The sequence below is a fragment of the Vombatus ursinus genome, unplaced genomic scaffold (assembly GCF_900497805.2).
Source record: "Vombatus ursinus unplaced genomic scaffold, bare-nosed wombat genome assembly UNPS02005286.1, whole genome shotgun sequence".
Lineage (NCBI taxonomy): Eukaryota > Metazoa > Chordata > Mammalia > Diprotodontia > Vombatidae > Vombatus > Vombatus ursinus.
The window spans coordinates 11,917,449-11,935,975 of record NW_020945064.1 but is presented as its reverse complement, the minus strand read 5'-3'; the positions used below and the strand labels follow the sequence as shown (position 1 = coordinate 11,935,975).

Below are 18,527 nucleotides of genomic sequence, written 5' to 3'. Positions count from 1 at the left end.
GCAGAGGATAAGTGACCTGCCTTGGGTCACCAGCTAGTAAGTGTCTCGGGCTAGGTTTGAACTCGAGTTCTGCTGACTCCAGGCCCAGTGCTCTATCCACAGTGCCTTACATTCCTTGTTTGTAAAATGTGTAAGGGGATTGGATTAATTTTATTTTAAGAGTCCTTTTCATTTTAACGTTCTAGGTCTTAAGGTCTTTTTCAACTCCATCATTCTGCAAGGCCATGACTTTGCTATTGACCCACTTTGATTAACCAGACCACAATTGACTGTGCATTGATTTTAGAATCACAGCAGGTTTCCTATACTGTTTTCATCTTGTCACACTTCCCCCATATCCTATCATATCCTTTCTCTCTCTCTCTCTCTCTCTCCTTCTCCCTCTCCCTTTCCCCCTCTCCACTCTCCACTCTTCCCCCTCTTTACCCCCATACACTCTTTTCTCAATCTGTTGTGCCTTTCGCGGTACCCAGCTCAAAGTCCTGCACATCTACTCCAGAAACCTTTCTTTGCTTTCCTTTCAACCCTCAAGAGTCTCTGCAGCTGCTCAGACCTTCCCTCATAGAACTGTCTTGTATCCAAATTTGTGTCTCTTTGTGTATGTGCTCATTGCCTCCTCATTAGAGTGTAAGCTCTTTGTGGGCAGAGACAATTTCTTAAGCCCCTTGAAGTCAGGGCCCCCATCTCAGTCTCTGTGCCTCTGCTGCCATGCTTGGCCTCCTTACTCATAGGCTCCCCGATAAACATGCATTGGCCAACTGATGTATCTCATCTCTAGCCAGACTGGCCCAGGAGTGCCACCTCACTACTTTCTCATTAGCTGCTGGGCATCGCTGGGTTTCTTAGCTCCTCCCTGTTTTTTTCTCTTGCTTCTTTGGGGTCTCAGCTGTTAATTCCATCTGTCTCTCTGCCTCCCCCACTAATCTGCTCTCCTGGAGCCTGGCTCAGGAGGTCAGACAACAAAGGTGACTTGGTCATACCGGGTCTCTTGTCATCTCCCATCCAGATTAGTTTCATTGACTAACTCCTTGCTGAATACCACCAGTTAATTATAATGATCACAAACCTTCCTGTTTAAAGCCACACAGTGAGAATTAAGGTTCTGAAGTAAGACTTCAGCTTCATTAATTGCTGGGCTCATTGTGATGGTATTGATTGTTAACGCTATCGGGGTGAGTAATGGTTTCCTAACACAGAGGGGATTAGGCTGCTAATTGCTGTTGGCCTTGCCTTGACAAGATACACTTCAGTGGGTGTCAAATCCCTAGCCTTCGGTTCCTTTGTCAGAAACAGCCTTTTCCTATCTCTCTCTCTCTCTCTCTCCTCCCTCTCTCCTTTCTCCCCACCCCCCCCCCACTTCTGCTCTTATAAACGAAACTAATTCAGAGAGACTCGGGAATAATTAATAAGGCACTGTAACTAATAGCTCTGGCCTCCACCCTAGCTGGGGGAGGCGGGGTGGGCAGGGTGAAGGCACCCTCCCTGTGTAGTCTTTCCACTGAGTTCTTCTCAGACCTAATGGCTCTGGGCTGTCATCAGCAGGGTTAGGGCTGGGAATCTAGATCTTTGAGGTCTAGTCTACCCTAGTCATTTGAGCATGCTGTCCTAGAAACCCCCATCTCTTGACTTGGAAGGGATAGTGTCCTTCAGCTCTATGGCTTCTGTTTCCTTAGGGGCAGTAGTTGTCCTAGGTAGAAGGTCACCACCTTCCCCCGTTTTGTGTAATGGTTGCTGTCACTGCCTGGTACCATCTGTCTGCTCAGAGTAAACATAGGACCTCGAACCAAAAGGGGGCCTTAGAAGTCATGCAGTCCAACCCTTTGTGGTTTTGGTATTCTTAAATTTTTTTTTTCAAATAACAAGCATTTTGTTTTCTCCCCACCTCCTCTCTGAGGAGAAACAAGAAAACCCATCACAGCACATGCATTTTCAAGCAAAACCCCTTCCCACATTTTCCCTGTCCAAAAATGCATCTCATTCTGCATATTTAGAACATCAGCCCACTGTGAGTACCAACCCCTTTGTTTTACAGAAGGGGACCAAGCTGAGGACCGAGGCAAGTTAAGGAGCAGAGGGAGGTTTTCTGGCTCCAAACCTAGATATCTTTAAGCCATCTCATGTTGCCGGGCATAGGATCCTAGACTGGAAGAGCAGAAAGGGACCTTAGACATGAGTTCCTCCCCAACCCCTTCATTTCACTGGGGAAGAGACTTGGAAGGGAAGTGGGGGAAGGGAGTTCCCTGAGATCATAAAGCTTGTTAATGGGACCCAGGTCTCTGAACTCCTAACATTCTTCAGACTTCACTTCCAGGCCTCTGCTTATTTATTTGGGATTTTGGTGTGGAAAATCCGTACCCATAAGCTTAGCTTTCTCGCCTTCTCCCTCAACAGAATTGCTGAGGCAGCTCAGTATGTTGGAAATAGCACTGGTCCTGGAGTCACAAGACCAGGTCACCTGTGTGACCTTGGGCAGGACAGCCTACCTTTCTCCTGTCTAAAAAGAGAGAGTTGAATTTGATCGTCCATGTTCCCTTCCAACTGCATAACCCAAATCTGACTGTGATGTTGGGTTTGATGGTTGAGGATCTGAGTTCAAATCCCAGGTCTGCCGCTTACCACGTAACTGTAGGCCAATTAATCAAATTGCCCTAGACTTATCTGTTCAGCTAGGGCATTGGACTAAACAACCTCCAAGGTGGGCCACCCGCCTGCCACCTGCCCACCACCCACCCTCCCAAGCCTGTGATAAGATTCCTTCCATCTTTTTCATCTTCCAGGGGCCTCCCACAAGATTGTATTATCAGGTACCAAGCAGATGTTCCTGTCTGTCTAGTTGGTGGCTTGATATTTGTTGTTGAGAAATCTTTTGGAATTGTCATTTTAAATATTCTAAAAAAAGGATTCAAAGAGGCTCCCAGGAGCCTTTATTTTTTTTTTTTGGAGGCAATTGGGGTTAAGTGACTTGTCCAGAGTCACATAACTAGTGAGTCTTATGTGTCTGAGGCCAGATTTGAACTCAGGTCCTCCTGACTCCAGGGTCGGTACTCTATCCACTGAGTGCCCTAGCTGCCCTCCCTGCCCCCTCCCCAGGAGCCCTTTGTAAAGGCTAAGAACCAACCCCTTCTTTGAAATAAAAAGGTGGTATAGGTGGATGTATGGATGTATGGGTGTTAGTAGGCTCCAGCATGAACATGTGTACATGAATGCATGCACTTTATTTTATTTTTTATTAAAATATTGTGTTTGCTGAAAGGTGGACCAGACAGTTGTCCTTAGAGCTGGGAAGATCTGGGTTCAGGTGCTGCCACTGACTTAACTGAGTACTTAACTGAGGCCTTGGAAAAGTCACCTAACTTCAATCATCTTCAGATTAGATGTTAAAAAAAAAAGAAAAGGAAAAAAAAATTCTAGATGTTACCAGCAAGTCAATGATCTGTATCAGTGAAAGGAGTTTCCATGCTCTTAAGTTCCCTAGGAGGACTCCCCAGGCCTCATTGGGTCTGCCCCTAAAGAATAAATAGCATATTGGAGTTTATATAGCTACTACCTTCTCCCCCTGCTTTTTTTTGTCAAACATTGGGATCTGGAGCACAATACATCCACGTCCCCCATTCCTCAGTTGAAATGGGGATTGGCCAGTCTTCTGGGAAGTCATATAGTTAGTAATTGTCTTTGCTGGGTCTGTTTCACAGATTTGTCAGTGATTCAGCCTGGCTTTTCCACCTTTAACCCCTTCCTCTGCTGTGTCCTCAGCTCACATTTATGTTGCTAAAAATGCCTTCCTCTCAATAGATCTGGGAAATGGGGAGATTCAGTATTGTCCTATTTTTAAAATTGGGGAAAGCAAGGCTCAGCATATATATGAAGGGACTAGCTAACCTAGTAGAGAAGTTGGATCTGGAATCCCAGTCTTCCTGGGCATGTATTTAACCTCCAGGGCCCTCAGTGTTGAGTTGAGCTACATTAATGTGGCCAGGCCTAAACTTTTGGGTACAGGATTCTGGCCTCTTCCCCAGGCTGGGTCTCTTGAGCCCAATGGCTTTCACCCCAGGCATCTCAGGGGCAAAGGCTTTACTCATTTTTGTTGAGAAATGAATCAGCCATAGTTCTGGGTCATCTTATCCTTGAGCGGGGATGGTGTGACTCATCCCCCACCCTCTACTGTTCTTGGCCAGATCCTGGCATCTGGGAGTTTGGAAGCCCCTGAGGGCAGAGAAAGTGTGAACATCCAGAAACATGACTTCCTTGCCAGAGCTGGGAGTGGATTTAAAGGCACCTGAGCAGAAATAGTCATTTTTGTGCCAGAAGCAAGGCAGCTAAACTTTGTCCTTTTCTTAAATCTGATTGAGATTTCTCTCTTACCTCTCTGCTGGGCTATGTTTCTCCCTTCCTCTCCTTACTCTAGGGAACAAGGCTCTGGCAATCGTGGAATGTTAGCTCTAGAAGGGCCTTCAGAATCTGGAACACAGAAGGTCAGTCAGTAAATGGTGATTTAGTTCCTACTATGTGCCAAGCTACAAATGCAAACAAGACAGTCCCTGTCCTTAAGGAACTTACAGTCTAATGAAGGAAGATAACATGCAGAAAGGAATTAAAAAAAAAGTGGGGTGGGGGTGGCCAGAGAAGGTACCACAATGGTGCATAGTAGAGAAGTCAGAGAACTGATTCTGGGATCAGCACCTTCCTAAATGATAGGTGTTAGAATCCAGAGAATCCTTGAGATCCTGAGAGGGTTGGGCAAGGTAATCTCAAAAATCCCTTCCCAACTCTATAATCTGACCCTTCCATTTTGCAGATGAGGATACTGTGTCCCAGAGAAGTAAAGAGACTTTTGTATCATCATTCAGATAGGAAGTTAGGATTCAAACCCAGGATCTCTGATATCTCTACCATACCACATCCCTCTCTGTTTTTCAACCCTATTCAGAATTTTCTTTCTTCTGCAAAGCCTGTTCGGATTTTCCCCTTTTTCTAGTTGCTCCATTCACCCTTGAAACTTCTGGACATTTAAGAGGGTAATTTCAAAAGCCCAGGCAAGACCTTCTCCTCCCCTAGCCCCATTTTTTATCAGATTTCATTTAAATATTTTTTTAGTTTTTTTATTGCCACATTTTGTTTTTACCTCCTTTTCACTTCCCATTTTTGTAGCCATTTGAGACGGTAAATGAACCGAGAGTATGAGGATAAGAGCAGACAAACAAGTGTGATGTTCATCAGAGCTTAGGGTTCCTCAGCCAATACATTATAAGATGGCTTTTAGTTGAAAACTAGTTGTGGGCCTCATCCTTTAAAGAAACACATTGCAAAACCCAGTTAACCCTTAGACAGTCCTTTCCCATGCGTGGATCAGGTGTTTTTCCCCTACCTATCCCCCCAAAAAAATCTGAGAAGGCAAGTGTCTACTCTAAGCAATAATGTTGAGAATGGAGGAGAGGGACTGTGTGAAGCTTTACTCCATTCTCCACTCATATAACTGCCACTGTTATCATTATCATTATATTATTATTGTTGTTATTTTGTCGTTTTCACATTTAGCATTAAGTGTGGACCCCTTCAGTTCACCTGGTTAATCTGTCCTCTGGAATCGTAGCATGTCTAGACAGTTTCTTAGAGAGTTTCTGATCCCACGCCTCAAAATCCCAGATTAAGGCCCAGACAAGGGAAATTAAGTTTCAAAGAAGGCCTGTCATTATGTGAATGACCAAGCTGAGACCCGAACCTGAGGTATTGAGCCAAGGAGTTCCAGGCAACCAAAAACAAACATGAAACAACCCTTGACTTCAAGGAGGCTTCTGTTCTGGGGGTGGTGGTGGTGGTGGTGATGTATACAGTCCTTTAGCACTACAGGAGACTTTAGAGGTGACTTTGGGGGGGACTCATCCATTTTACAGATAAAGAAACTGATGCCTATATTCACCCAGCTAGTAAAATGGCCAGTCTTTCCCGCCATCTTGGGACTCTGAGCATCTTCCCCATTTGAGTCATTAGCATGGACGTTACTGGTAAAACCCACAACAGATCCCACAAGATAGAAGTCCCAGGTTTCCTGGTCCTGCCAGCGTTGGACTTCCTTTTAGGATTTGACCAGTAACAGTGGAGCTCTATATGTTCTGTGCACACTGTTCTCTGTAGCTTTTTTGTTTCTTGCTTTAAGACATTTTGTTCTTGTGCGCGTCTTGTCTTTCTCCAATTATATTGTCTTTCCTTGCGGGCAAGGTCAGTGTGTCCCAATTCTTTCCTCTGTCCCCACGGCACTCTGTCCCCACGGCACCTTGTGTGGTTTTCTGCACGTGGCAGAGCCTCTAGGTTCATACTACCTGACAGATCGTCACTTCCTTGAGGCCCATACCTGTTTGGTTTTGCATTTAGCTAAGCCATCAGAGGAAATTAACCGTGGGTTTAAGGGGAGTAGTGGGTGCTTGGCTGAGACAGCCAACTTTTTTGGGGGGGTGGGGGGAGTAAATTGGCACCACAAGGCCTTCTTACATAGTTATTGTGGTTCTTTGGCTGAATAGATGAGGTGTGAGGAATTCAGCCTTGCTGGGGCCTAAGCCTCGGGCCTTTAAACACCAGAATTCCCCCATGGGCTAAGGGACTGGGAAATGTTGGCGTTGGCTGTGGCTCCCACATCCTGTTTCCAGGCCTCAGGGCCTTGGAGGGCAAGATCGTTAGAGCCAAATTCAAAGCCGATGAGGTGAGACCCCACCTCACACCACCAGAGAAATTAGAGTAGGGAGGGGCAGGGATTGCTAAATGCATCTTTTGACTTTTTATTCCATTCAAGCCTTTATTGAGCTGCTGGCACTTCAGGCGCGGAGATAGAGACAAGAAAAGGAAACCGCCCCTGCCCTGAAGGAGTTTATAGTCTACTGAGGGCAAGCTGTGTGCTCAGATGTGTAGATGACCTAAAGGAAATACAAAGTAATTCTTTGGAAGAGGCTGCTCTAGGATAGAATTATTAGCAGCTAAGATCATACAAGGTTATTGTAGCAGGAAGCCAAGAGGGTGGGAGGACGTGGAAACCACCGGAGGCAACAGTAGCCATCTTCTCCCCTTTCCCCCAGTTGGAGTTACCCCTCCTCTTCACACCTGGTTTTCTTCCCTCAAACTGCTCTTATTAGGCTGGTGACCTGCTTTTGTTTGCTTTCCTCTATGGTCACAATGCTGTTGTACTTCTCCCCTGCCTTTCTCCCCCAAATCTCTTAGATCCTCCCTCCCTTTGAACAATCAGCCAATCAAGCCAAGCAACCATTGGCCACGTCTGAAAATAATGAAGCTTTCTTTGAAGGAGGCAGAGTCCATGGGTCTTCTGAAGTTATGCTTGGTCCCAGCTTTGAAGTCTTTCCCATTGTTTTCCTTCATGGTATTGTGGTCGTTGCATGAATTATTCTCGGGGTTCTGTTTGTTTCATTCTGTATCCGTTCATAAGAGTCTCCTGATTTTCTTCATATTCATCATTTTTGGAGGGTAAATTTTAAAATTTGTTTTAAATTTAAATACAAAATGAGAAAAGAAAAAAATTTCCATGTACACAGCGGAACATGAGAAGCATTCAGTATAAAACAATAAATTTCCATTTCAAGGAAACCTGTGTAATAAATACTACACATCGTTTTCAAAGCTGCTTAGCTTTTCTTTGCTTCCTTGTTGGTTTTCTTTTGTTTTTTTGCTGTGCACTCTTTACTTTATTCCCCCCCCCCCCCCAGGAAGGCTACAATTAAGCATGGACATATGTGTGTGTGTATGTATAGATATAGAGAGATATACACACATAGATATCTAGAAACATACACATACATATATGACTGTACTATGCTTACGTCCACTTATCATCTATTTCTCTATATTCATCATTTCTTGATAATATAGTGACCCTCCATTACAGTTCCTAGAGCATCATTTGTTCAGTTTTTCCCCAGTTGATGGAAACCCACTTTCCCTTCTAGTTCTTTGCTCTACAAAACGGGATGCTGGAAATATTTATTGTTGTTAATATTAGCTTTTTCTTTTTTTTTAAGGATTTGTAAAGTGTTTTGCAACTATTATCTCATTTTGACCTCCCAACAACCCTGGGAGGTAGATGCTATTATTGCCCCCATTTTATAGATGAGGAAACTGAGGCTGAGATGAACTGACTTCCCAGGGTCACACAACCGGCGAGTGTCTGAGGCTAGATTCGAACTCCAGTCTGTTCTGACTTCAGGTCTGGCATGCTATCTACTGGACCACCTAGCAGCCTCTATGAAAGCACCATACAGGTACAGATTTAGAGCTATAAGGGACCTATGAAGCCATGAGGTTATGTACACTGAGGCTGAGGGAAATTAAGTAAGTTGTCCCAGGTCTCCTAGCTCATAAATATATGAGGCTAGATTTGAATTCAGGTCTTCTTGACTCCAGGTCCAAAACTGTATCCACCAGAGCCACTCAGCTGCCTTTCTTTTTTCAATAAATTGTTCCCTCAGTCTTGGCCCTTCTTGCCACATGTACCCTGAAGTGGTATTTCTGGTTTAAAAGTTACATGCAATTTAGTGCCTCTGGATATAATTCCATATTGTTTTCCAAAACAATCAGACCAATTCACACCTTTTTACCAAGCGTCTTCTGAAGGTTCTTCCACCTGAAGGTTCTTCCACCGTGTAGCATCTTTGTCTTTTGTCATCCTTGCTGATGGGTGTGGGAGTAAAACCTCTAAATTTGTTTTAATTTGCATTTTTCTTCCTAATGGCTTGTAGCATTCTTTCATGTGGTTGTTGCTAATTTGCATGTCCTCTTTTAAAACCTGTCTGACCACTCATCTCCTGGGGAATGGCTTTTGTGATCTCTTCTGTGCTTCACCCCATTATGTCAGTTTCCCCATAGAAATCTCGCTCCCTTCATTCTAGGTGGCCTTCCAGTCCTGGCAGAATTACATCTCTTAGTCTTAGCCTTGGTCCTGAATCCAGTCATTCCTTATCGCCATCTCCTCCCAGCTTCCTTCTTGTATTCAGGAATCCTGGAAATAGAGCTTGATTGGAACCCATCCCGATTAAAATGTAGTTAGTAAAGTCACTATTACTGGAAGTGCTGGAACAGGTAAATGACCCTCTTGACTGGGATGTTGCAGGAGAAATTCCTGCTGAGGTATTGATTGGACGAGGTACCCTCTACTTGGCTGGTGGAGGGATGCCCTTTTCCAGCTCTCAAATTCTGTGATCCTAAGGACTCCCTATGAGAGTGACTCACCTTGAGCAAGGATTTCCTACTGAAGTATGGCTTGAAGCTTGGAGTTTGAGGGCCTTAACAAGTCTGAAATTTTGTGCTGGCTTCAGCAGAGAAGATTTTCCCATAATGCCCTTTACAAGATGATTGTGCATCACCGACTAACTGTTGTACAATGCTACCCATCCTGAACATTGTCTGTCCTGGATTCTTGGAGGTGGGTGAAGAGAGTGGTGCAAATGTTTAGGCTTTGAATAGTTCTTAATATTCCTTAAGCCCCTATCTCAGTCTTGAAATAGGCGTTCAACCTTATCAGATGCATTTATGTCTAGGTTGGAGGCAGCCACCCAATCCCATCATCCACGTCACCCCCAAACTTTTATTAAGTATCTACTGTGTGCAGAGCACTATATTAGATACAGAAGTGTTCAGAAAGAGAAAACAATAATGAAGGTGTTATGTGCAGTGGAGGGTGTCCAGCTTTGGAGTTAAGATGATCTGGTATCATTCTGACACTTCCCTGAGGGCAAGGGAAAGTGCTCAATTGGGGGAGGTGCCAGAAGCCACAGATAAAAAAAGAGGCTCCCCCCCCAGTACCTCCCACAAAGGATTTTCCATCTCCTGCTTCCCTGTGTGACCAAGCTACCTGAGCTGACCAGGGGCGTATTGAATAATAAATAAACTGCTAATAGTTTTTGGAGGCTTTGAAACCCTGTAGCTGCAGTAGGCCCTGAGTGCCATGGCCAATGGGCCCTATCCCCCTCTTTCTCCAAATTCCAGCTCAGTATAGCTAACTGCGAGCTGCCTCAAATGCCCTGTCACTTCAAACTCAACAGTATCTAAAGTGAAGCTCCTCATCGTTCCTTCTCCCTCCTGACTTCCCAGTTTCTCTCTGCTGTACCACCAAGTCAGCTCAAGTCTCAGAATCTTCGAATTATCTCTGGCTTATCTCCATCCCCTCTCGCTCAAACGAACACAACTAATCCATCACCAGGGCTTGAGTTCTTTTGAAAACCTCTGGCATCTTCTTCCCTTATCTTTACCTGCATGACTATAATAAGTTTCCTTTCTCAGCCCCGCCCCCTTCCCCTTACTTGTTCTTAATCCTGCACAAAACTGGATTAAAAGGCCATTTTGATCATTTGTCCTTTCTTCCCTGCCCATCTTTGCCTTCCTATTTTTTAGGGCCCAGTTCAATCCTCACCTTCTCCAATGGAGCCTTCCCAAACCATGCTTGTTCACAATGCTCTCCATGCTTTTATTTGGTGCCTAGACCAGTACTAGACTTGTACATTGCAGGTAATCAATGACTACTCGTTGGCCCAAAGGGTTATAGATTATCTTGACAGTTTCCTATATTGCTTAGCTTTCTGTTTATTTCCTATGGTGTCACAGATCATGTCTTATTCATCTTTGGAGCCCCCACAGCACCTGAGACAGCAACATGCACACAGTAGGCCTTTGGTGTGGGCTCATTTAGATGGAGGAACATCCATCTCTGACTTTCTTGCTGGATGAGATCTTGGGTTGTCTCTTATTTTTATTTTTAAAATTTTCTAATTTAATTTAATTTTTTTGCTTTTTGGTGAGGCAGTCAGGGTTAAGTGACTTGCCCAAGGTCACACAGCTAGTAAGTGTCAAGTGTCTGAGGCCGGATTTGAATTCAGGTCCTCCTGACTCCAAGGCCAGAGCTCTATCCACTGTGCCACCGAGCTGCCCTGATTTTTTTATTTTTTGGGGTTGTCTCTTTTACAGAGTCAGGATTCTACTGTGGGTCTTCCCCCTCCTCTTTTCATGATATATCATTACAGTTTTGTCCCAACCCTCCCTACCCAGTCACAGGAACTGGGTTTGATGGGTTTTGGCATCTACAGGAATGCCTAAGCCTTTGACCTCATTTTGACTTGTACATTCAACTTTATTTCTCGATGGGAAAGGGGAACCATAGCCAAAGATTGAGCTCTGCACCTTCTGTGTATAGAATATTGTATTAGGCATGAGAATTACAGGTTTAGAACTAAAGGAGACCCCTGGTGATCTGGTCCAACCCCATTATTTGACAGATGAGGAAACTGAGGCCCATTTGATGTGAAGCTCAAAGTGTCGCAGTCAGAATTAGAACTCATGACCTGTGACTCCAGTTCTATGTAGCTATGAAGTTTAATTAAGACAGGTTCACTGCCTTCACAGTCTGGTCAGGTGGTAAGACTCATAGATAAATATATTTAAGTGCATTAGAGAGCGGGGCAAAAGACATGGGCATTGTGAGGTCATAAAACCTCTTGGAGACCATTCAACTGGAGATGTGCCTGGAAAACTAGCATACTGATTTGATTTTGTTTAATCATTTCAGTCATGTCTGACTCTGTGACCCCATTTGGGATTTTCTTGGCGGAGATACTGGAGTGGTTTGCCATTTCCTTTTCCAGCTCATTTGACAGATGAGGAAACTGAGGGCAATAAGGTTAAGTGACTTGGCCAGGGTCACACAGCTAGTAAATATCTGAGGCCAGATTTGAACTCATGAAGATTAGTCTTCCTGACTCCAGGCCTGGCGCTCTGTTCACTATGGCACCACCTAGCTGCCCGTTGATTTTCCTGGCAGATGCTAAGTAAGTGTCTGGGTGTCCCCTTTTCCTCCTTGGGAATCATTGGAAGAGCACTGGCCCAGAATTAGAGATTGAGTCCTGGAAGGGCCCTCCAAAGCCATCAGATCAGATCCAATCCTCTTTGTTTTACAGATGAGGAAAGTGAGGCCCAGAGCAGTCAGGTGACTTGCCCTATTAAGGACACAGAGTGAGTTGTTAGCAGAGCTGGGACTAGAAACCACGTCTGCCTCCCAAGTCCAGAGCTCTTCTTACGGTGTCTGTGTTTTTTTCCTTCACTTTGCAGTGAACAGCTGCAAACAGATGCCTAGGAGAAGCTCTGAGCCCTGCTTTGAGTTGAACCCTTTTATAATAAGAGTAACTAGCAAGTCAGAGAAAGTTTTAAAGCTCGAAACAGATACTGTTTCATGTGATCTTCACAACCCTGGGAGGTAGGGGCTCTTGTTAGCCCCATTTTACAGATGGGGAAACTGAGGCTGCCAGAGGTTAAAGGATTTGCCCAGGATCATACAACTAGCAAGAATGGTTTTTTGGGGGGTTTTTTTGTTTTTGTTTTTGTTTTTGGTGAGGCAGTCAGGGTTAAGTGACTTGCCCAGGGTCACACAACTAGAAGAGTCAAGTGTCTAACGCCGGATTTGAATTCAGGTCCTCCTGACTCCAAGGCCAGAGCTCTATCCACTGTGCCACCTAGCTGCCCCTCTAGCAAGAGTCTTGAGGCCATATTTGAACTTCAGACTTCCTGATTCCAGGCCCAATGCTCTAGTTGCCTGTGTGGAAGTACCCCCCACAGGAGCACATGTTTAGAGCTAAAAGCCATTTCAGGAACCATGTAGACAGTCCTTAGAAGAGTTGAAAGAAAAGAGAGGCCACTTCAGGAGGTCCAGCAGAAGAACTTCGGTGCTGGAAGGGGATTTCGGAAACAATCTACTCCTCCCCTCTCATTGTACAGAAGGAAAGTGAAGTCACCTGGCCCAGGGTCACACAGCCGAACTGGCAGGCCCCAGTCTTGGTCCCAGGCAGTCCAGCCTTGGCCCAGTATGTCTCCCTCCCTCCATCCCTCTCTCCTATTCATCTCAGGCAGGAAGGAGGAAGACCTCTGTGGGAGGCTCTGGAATCTTGAGTCAGTCTGGTTGATGAGATGGACAAAGTGCCTGCCCTCCCCTTGGGGTCTTGACACGCCCATCCTAAATTCAGCGCCGCCATTTTGTCCTTTGCTTTACACTTTCTGTTTTTTTGCAGGGTCTTCAATAAGCAGTGAGTCTTCCCCAGTCTCTTCCCCGGCAACCAACCACAGCTCTCCTGCTAGCACACCCAAGCGAGTGCCCATGGGCCCCATCATTGTCCCCCCGGGGGGCCACAGCGTCCCCAGCACGCCCCCAGTGGTCACCATCGCGCCAACGAAAACCGTCAACGGTGTCTGGAGAAGTGAGAGCCGACAGGTAAAGAGTGTGTGTGTGTGTGTGTGTGTGTGTGTGTGTGTGTGTGTATGAGAGAGAGAGACAGAGAGAGAGAACACCAGCTCATGCTTGGGACTTTGTTTGACAAAGGATTAAGCCACTCTACAGCCTATCTTGGTTGTACGCTAGATACTAGATTCATGGGAAGATGGCTGCTTGCCTTTTCTTGAGGTCAGATCAAATCCATTTCTTGCAAAGGGGGGAAGCCATCTAATTTTTCGAGACCTGATTAAAAGAAAGGGTAACTGACAAACACCTGTAATACTAATTCCATTTATTGAGATTCACAAAGTGAACCCATGAGGTAGGGAATGCAAGAAATCATTATTCCCATTTTACAGATAATAAAATTGAGGCACAGAGGACTGACTCCCAGCCTTGCCATATATTTACTATGTGATTTTGGATAAGTCCCTTCCCTGCCCTGGGCCTCAGTCTCTCCATTGGTCAAATGAATGAGTCTTGTTGAACTAGATGGCCTTTAGATGCCCTCTCAGTCTAAATGTAAAACCCTCCTGGAGTCGCTCATCATGTTCCAGTCATCTTGGCTCCCAGCTGTGCAAAAAGCCCATGAATAAAACCTCTGGGGGTAAGAAACCAAAGAGCAGAAACAACAGAAAATTGGGAATTGGCCTTCAAATGACAGCAGTGATAAAAGGCACTGCTGAGTTATCCTCTTCAACGCACCCCACCCAGGGCCAAGCTTCATCAACTGTCCCCACAAGCCCTGCTGTCTCTGTGCAGCTGCCTGACTCTTTGGGTCTCGGCTCCCACCCTCCCACCCCCCTCAGGCTTCCCCCTGCTGCAGATATCCTTCCACCCCTGCTTATACACACGCATGCTGCAGTCTGGAGTGAAGCACTTCCTAATTAAGAACCATTGTTAGCAGTGATTCTCTCCTGGATTTTTATGACTGTTCCCGGAGGGATTATACAACTTGGAAATACTAATTAAACCGCAAAGAAAAATGGGGAGGGGTTTGAGGAAGGAATAAAATCCGCAGCTTCAAGTAATGCACAAAATTCCCACCTAGAACTCTCTGCAGACGTCTCCTGCCCTGCACAATTGGGAGCAGTTGCATTGTGGGGACTCTCAGCCTGTCCAAGCTTAAAGCATCTGGTGGCTGGGATGGGCTTCATCCCAAATACCTGCTGGTGGTGACTTTTCAGTCTCAAGAAAGTGCTGCCTTTTGGGAGTGAAACAGGCCCTCCCTGAATCTGGAGGAAGGCCAAGAAATCCTAAATTCTCCAGCTGGCTGGGAATTTCTCATTTGCTTTCTCCTTCTGCCTAGGCCCATTACTAACCCTTTGACCCAGCTCCCAAGGAGCCAGTGTTCACCATCTCCTGACCCCTCTGCTCCCAAGAAGCCAATGTTCACCATCTCATTACTGTCTTCCAAGAATGGCATTTGGCACACTGGCCCTGGAGTCAGGAGGCCCTGAGTTCAAATCTGGCCTCAGACACATAACACTCATTAGCTGTGTGACCCTAGGCAAGTCACTTAACCCCATTGCCTAGCAAACCCCACCCCCCCCCAAAAAAAAACAAAAAACAAAGAATGGCATTTGGAGGCAAACGGTTTTTATGAAGTCACAACGCAGAAGTGGAAAGCTGGAGGGTGGGGGAAGGTGGTGGGAGATTCCCTCTAATTTCAGGAGACTTGGCACCTGCCAAAAGTCCTAAATATCTTTCAGATGTCTCCTTAGTGTCATGTCTGCTCCTTACCTGAGATTTTAAAAGGGTTGGTGGAGGAGTCCCCATAATAGCTTTAAGTGCTTTTTCTTTCTTTCTTTTTTTTTTTCAGGCAATTGGGGTTAAGTGACTTGCCCAGAGTCACACAGCTAGTAAGTGTCAAGTGTTTGGTCTGAGGCCAGACTTGAACTCAGGTCCTCCTGACTTCAGGGCCAGTGCTCCATCCACTGTGCCACCTAGCTGCCCCAAGTGCTTTTTCGTTGATCACTGACTTTGACATACATTTTCACTTGGTCCTCACAAAAACCCTACGGGGCACAGGTGTTATCCATTCTTTGTTTTCCAGGTAAGAAGAGACCCCAAGCTTAGGGGTCTTGGTGAGAACTATCTTAGAGAGATAGGGGGAGAGGGCAAAGAGTGCTGCTGGTTTGGGAGCCAGAGAACCCAGGGTTGAATTTTAGCTTGGCAGGGCAACTTTGGGTCAAGTCTTTCCCCTCCCTAGCCCTCAGTTTCCCAATCTGCAAAGTGGATTGGTCTAGATTTCCAGACATGCCTTCCAGTTCTAAACTTGTGATTCTATGACTCTCTTTTAGTCACAGAACTAGTTACCATTTAGAGTTAGAACTTGGAAATCCAGACTCGTGTCTGTCTATTAGCTTTGTGAAGTCAAAGCTTGGCAAGTCACTTAAACTTGTGTCTGCCTCAGTTTCTTCAAGTGTAAAATGAAGATGGTGGTGATAGCTCTTACCCCCAGGGTTGTTATGAGGATCAGATGAGTTCATAATTGTAAAGCACTTTGCACAGTGCCTGGCATATAGTAAGTACTCCATGAATGTTAGCTTGTTACCATTATCAAATGAGATTTTTGTTCCACAGTGCCTGGTATATAGTAGGTGCTTAATAAATGCCTGTTTCCTTCTTTGTTGCTGGGCCCTGGTGAATGGCAGCTGAGAGAGTGGCGTGGGGGAGGTTTGCAGCTTCTGTGGAGCTGTCCTTTTTTCCCCTCCTTTTCTCCATCAGGTTCTATATGCAGTCCCCTGGGCCCTGTCTTTTTACCATATGCAGAGAAGATAGAGAGCTGCAATTTCACTGCCCTCCTTCTGGTACTTGGCCCTGGCTCTTGCCTCGCACTTCGGGGGATTGAGCACCTCTTGTCCCTGCTCAGTTCTTCTTCCAACGTGGGAGCCCCTTTGCAGACACAGAGGATGGAGGACATCTGTCTCCCTTCTTTCCCTCCCTGCTCCCCAATTCAGCAGATGCCCGGCCCGCTGTCTCCAGTCACACGGGTGCAGGAGCACTCATAAATATTCCCTTCATGGAGCCTGAAGTGCCTTGCTGGGTGACTCATACGCACTGCACGCCATCGCTCTCCTCAGAGGGTCCTTACTGCCTCAGAAATATTTAGTAACCCCAGAGAAAGGGCCGTGATATATCTGCTTCCAGCAATTTACCACCACAGCGGTTAATGAAACACTGAGGCCACCAGGGAAAGCTGGAAGGATTCGGGAACTGGATTAATAGATGATATATGGCCCATCAAGTCGAGCACAAAGACGCAATTGAGAATTTAATCCTTTTGGGGGAAAGGGGGGAAGGATAGACGGGGGAGGGAAGAAAATGGGAGGAGGGGGACAGTTAAAGAAGAGACAGGCATGGAGCAAAGAAGAATAACTTCATAAAGTTATTGGGAATGAGTCATTAAAGGGGCCTAGACGTTGGATGCTGAAATAAGTGGGGAATTGGTGAAGTCAATCCATCACCAGGCCCCTTCGTGGGGGTTACCAATATTTCCAAGGTAATAGGGAGGCTGTGAAGGGACAGATTAAATGAAGACTAGTCTATTTTAAACCTAATAGGGCATGTCCTGCGTTCTGACTGGGGGAAATTATTCACTAATCACCAGGGAATGACTGATTTTCTCTCCCTCGAATGGGGTGCCCCTCCCCCTCCCCTTCTTTCATCATTGCAGCTGCACTTCCAGCCGCTGCGTGAAAATAAATAAATAAATAACAGCCCCCACAGATGCTGCCTTTTTAGAAAGGGCCCGAGCCGCGTTTCCCCACCCCAGTTAAAACACTGAGCCTTTTGAAACCTGCCTGTCCTGTGGGGGTGGGGGTGGGGGTTTGAAGGTGCAGTAACTTCCTGGGCCACCAGCCCTGATCCTTGGCTATGTGGTGCCATTGGTCTCTGGTGGGGGGTCACAGGGCTGTCACCTCCCCCCGAATTTTCCCCCTATGCAGCCCTTTCCATCCTGCTAAGCTTTGTGACCCAGTTGCCTGTTGGCCCTCTATGAAGTTGGCTGGTCTCCAGATGGGAGATGAGAGGACAGAATTATCCTTTCATGGCAGGTTTGTGTGTGTGTGTGTGTGGTGTGTGGTGTGTTGTCGATGTTTGCTTCCCCAACCCCCACCCACTTTAGCTTTTTCTATTTGAAACTCTGAGACCCGGATGGTACCATCTGCCCCCTGCATCCTTCAGGGCCACAGCTCTGAAAACTAGCCAACCGAAGGATGCTTTTTTCTCAGGATTTATGCGCACGCTCTGTGGGCCCCAGAGAATCCTGTTCCTCTCTCTCTTCCCCGGCAAAGCCCTCCACCATCCCCCACTCCTGTGAGTGGAGGTACCAAGGTCATCCCTGGGTCTGTTCTATCCAGCTTGGCCTGCTTATTAATTAATCAAGCCATTATTTGTTGCAAATCAGAGCCGACAGAGGAGATAATGGGATTCCTCCTATTGGTTCAGCCAGAGAGTTTAGAACACATGGCCCCTGTAGCTGGAGGAGAGCCCCCTCCTTCAGGGGGTCTGGCATCTTTAATCAGAGATAACTGGGAAGGCTCTGGCTTGCCCTTATCTTGCCCCCAGCTGCAGTCCTGGAGCCAAGTAGATCTGGGGTTACCTGCTGCAGCACGCCATGGATTCTGAGCCCTTCCCCTCTTGTCTCCCTTCAGACCCCAGCCCAGAAGAAAAGGAAGCCTTGCTCCGAGCCTGCAGCTTGAAAGACAAATCCAATGAATTCTTTTTTTTTTTTTTTTTTTAAATACCTCCTGAGTACTGAGGGCAGGCAGGAGGGCCCAGGATGGTGGCCAGGATTTATTTCCACAGGGTCTTCTTCCCTGTTTGCCTTGGATGTGAGACCTGAGTAACCTGTTTGGTTTATGGCATTTCTCAAAAGGCTTTATCCTTGCCATCCTGCTTAGGCTCCTCAGGCATCTGCATCCTCTGAAAACAGAGCCATTTATAAATGGAAAGGCAGGCAGGTAATAAATGAACCTATAGCCCCCCCCACCCCCATCTCTCCTCCTGTTCCTTCACGCCAGGCCTGTTGCAAAACAGCCCACCCACCATGGTATTCTGAACAGAAATCCTTTCTCCCTTTCCCAGTTCCATGTCTTCTCTGATAAGAGCAATGTCAGCCTAGCAGGGTTATCTCAAGCTGCCCCTGCATCTTCCTTTTCTTTGGACCAAGCTAGGGGCAAGCTACTGGACCTGAGACTGATAGGAACACTGGCTCTGCCTTTACTTCCCTTTGACCTTTGTCAAAGTTGGCATCTCCCCCCCCCCCCCCCCCCCC

At 46.2% G+C, this 18,527-nt stretch overlaps 1 protein-coding gene across 3 annotated transcripts in view; it reads left to right on the top strand.

The window, feature by feature from the left end:
* GSE1 (Gse1 coiled-coil protein) overlaps positions 1-18,527 on the top strand; it is a 789,996-nt gene that overhangs the window by 734,507 nt on the left and 36,962 nt on the right. For all 3 annotated transcript variants that reach the window (XM_027847713.1, XM_027847715.1, XM_027847714.1), the window contains one exon: positions 13,047-13,246. In XM_027847713.1, coding sequence (XP_027703514.1) covers positions 13,047-13,246 — 200 coding nt within the window. The remainder of the gene's footprint in view (positions 1-13,046; positions 13,247-18,527) is intronic.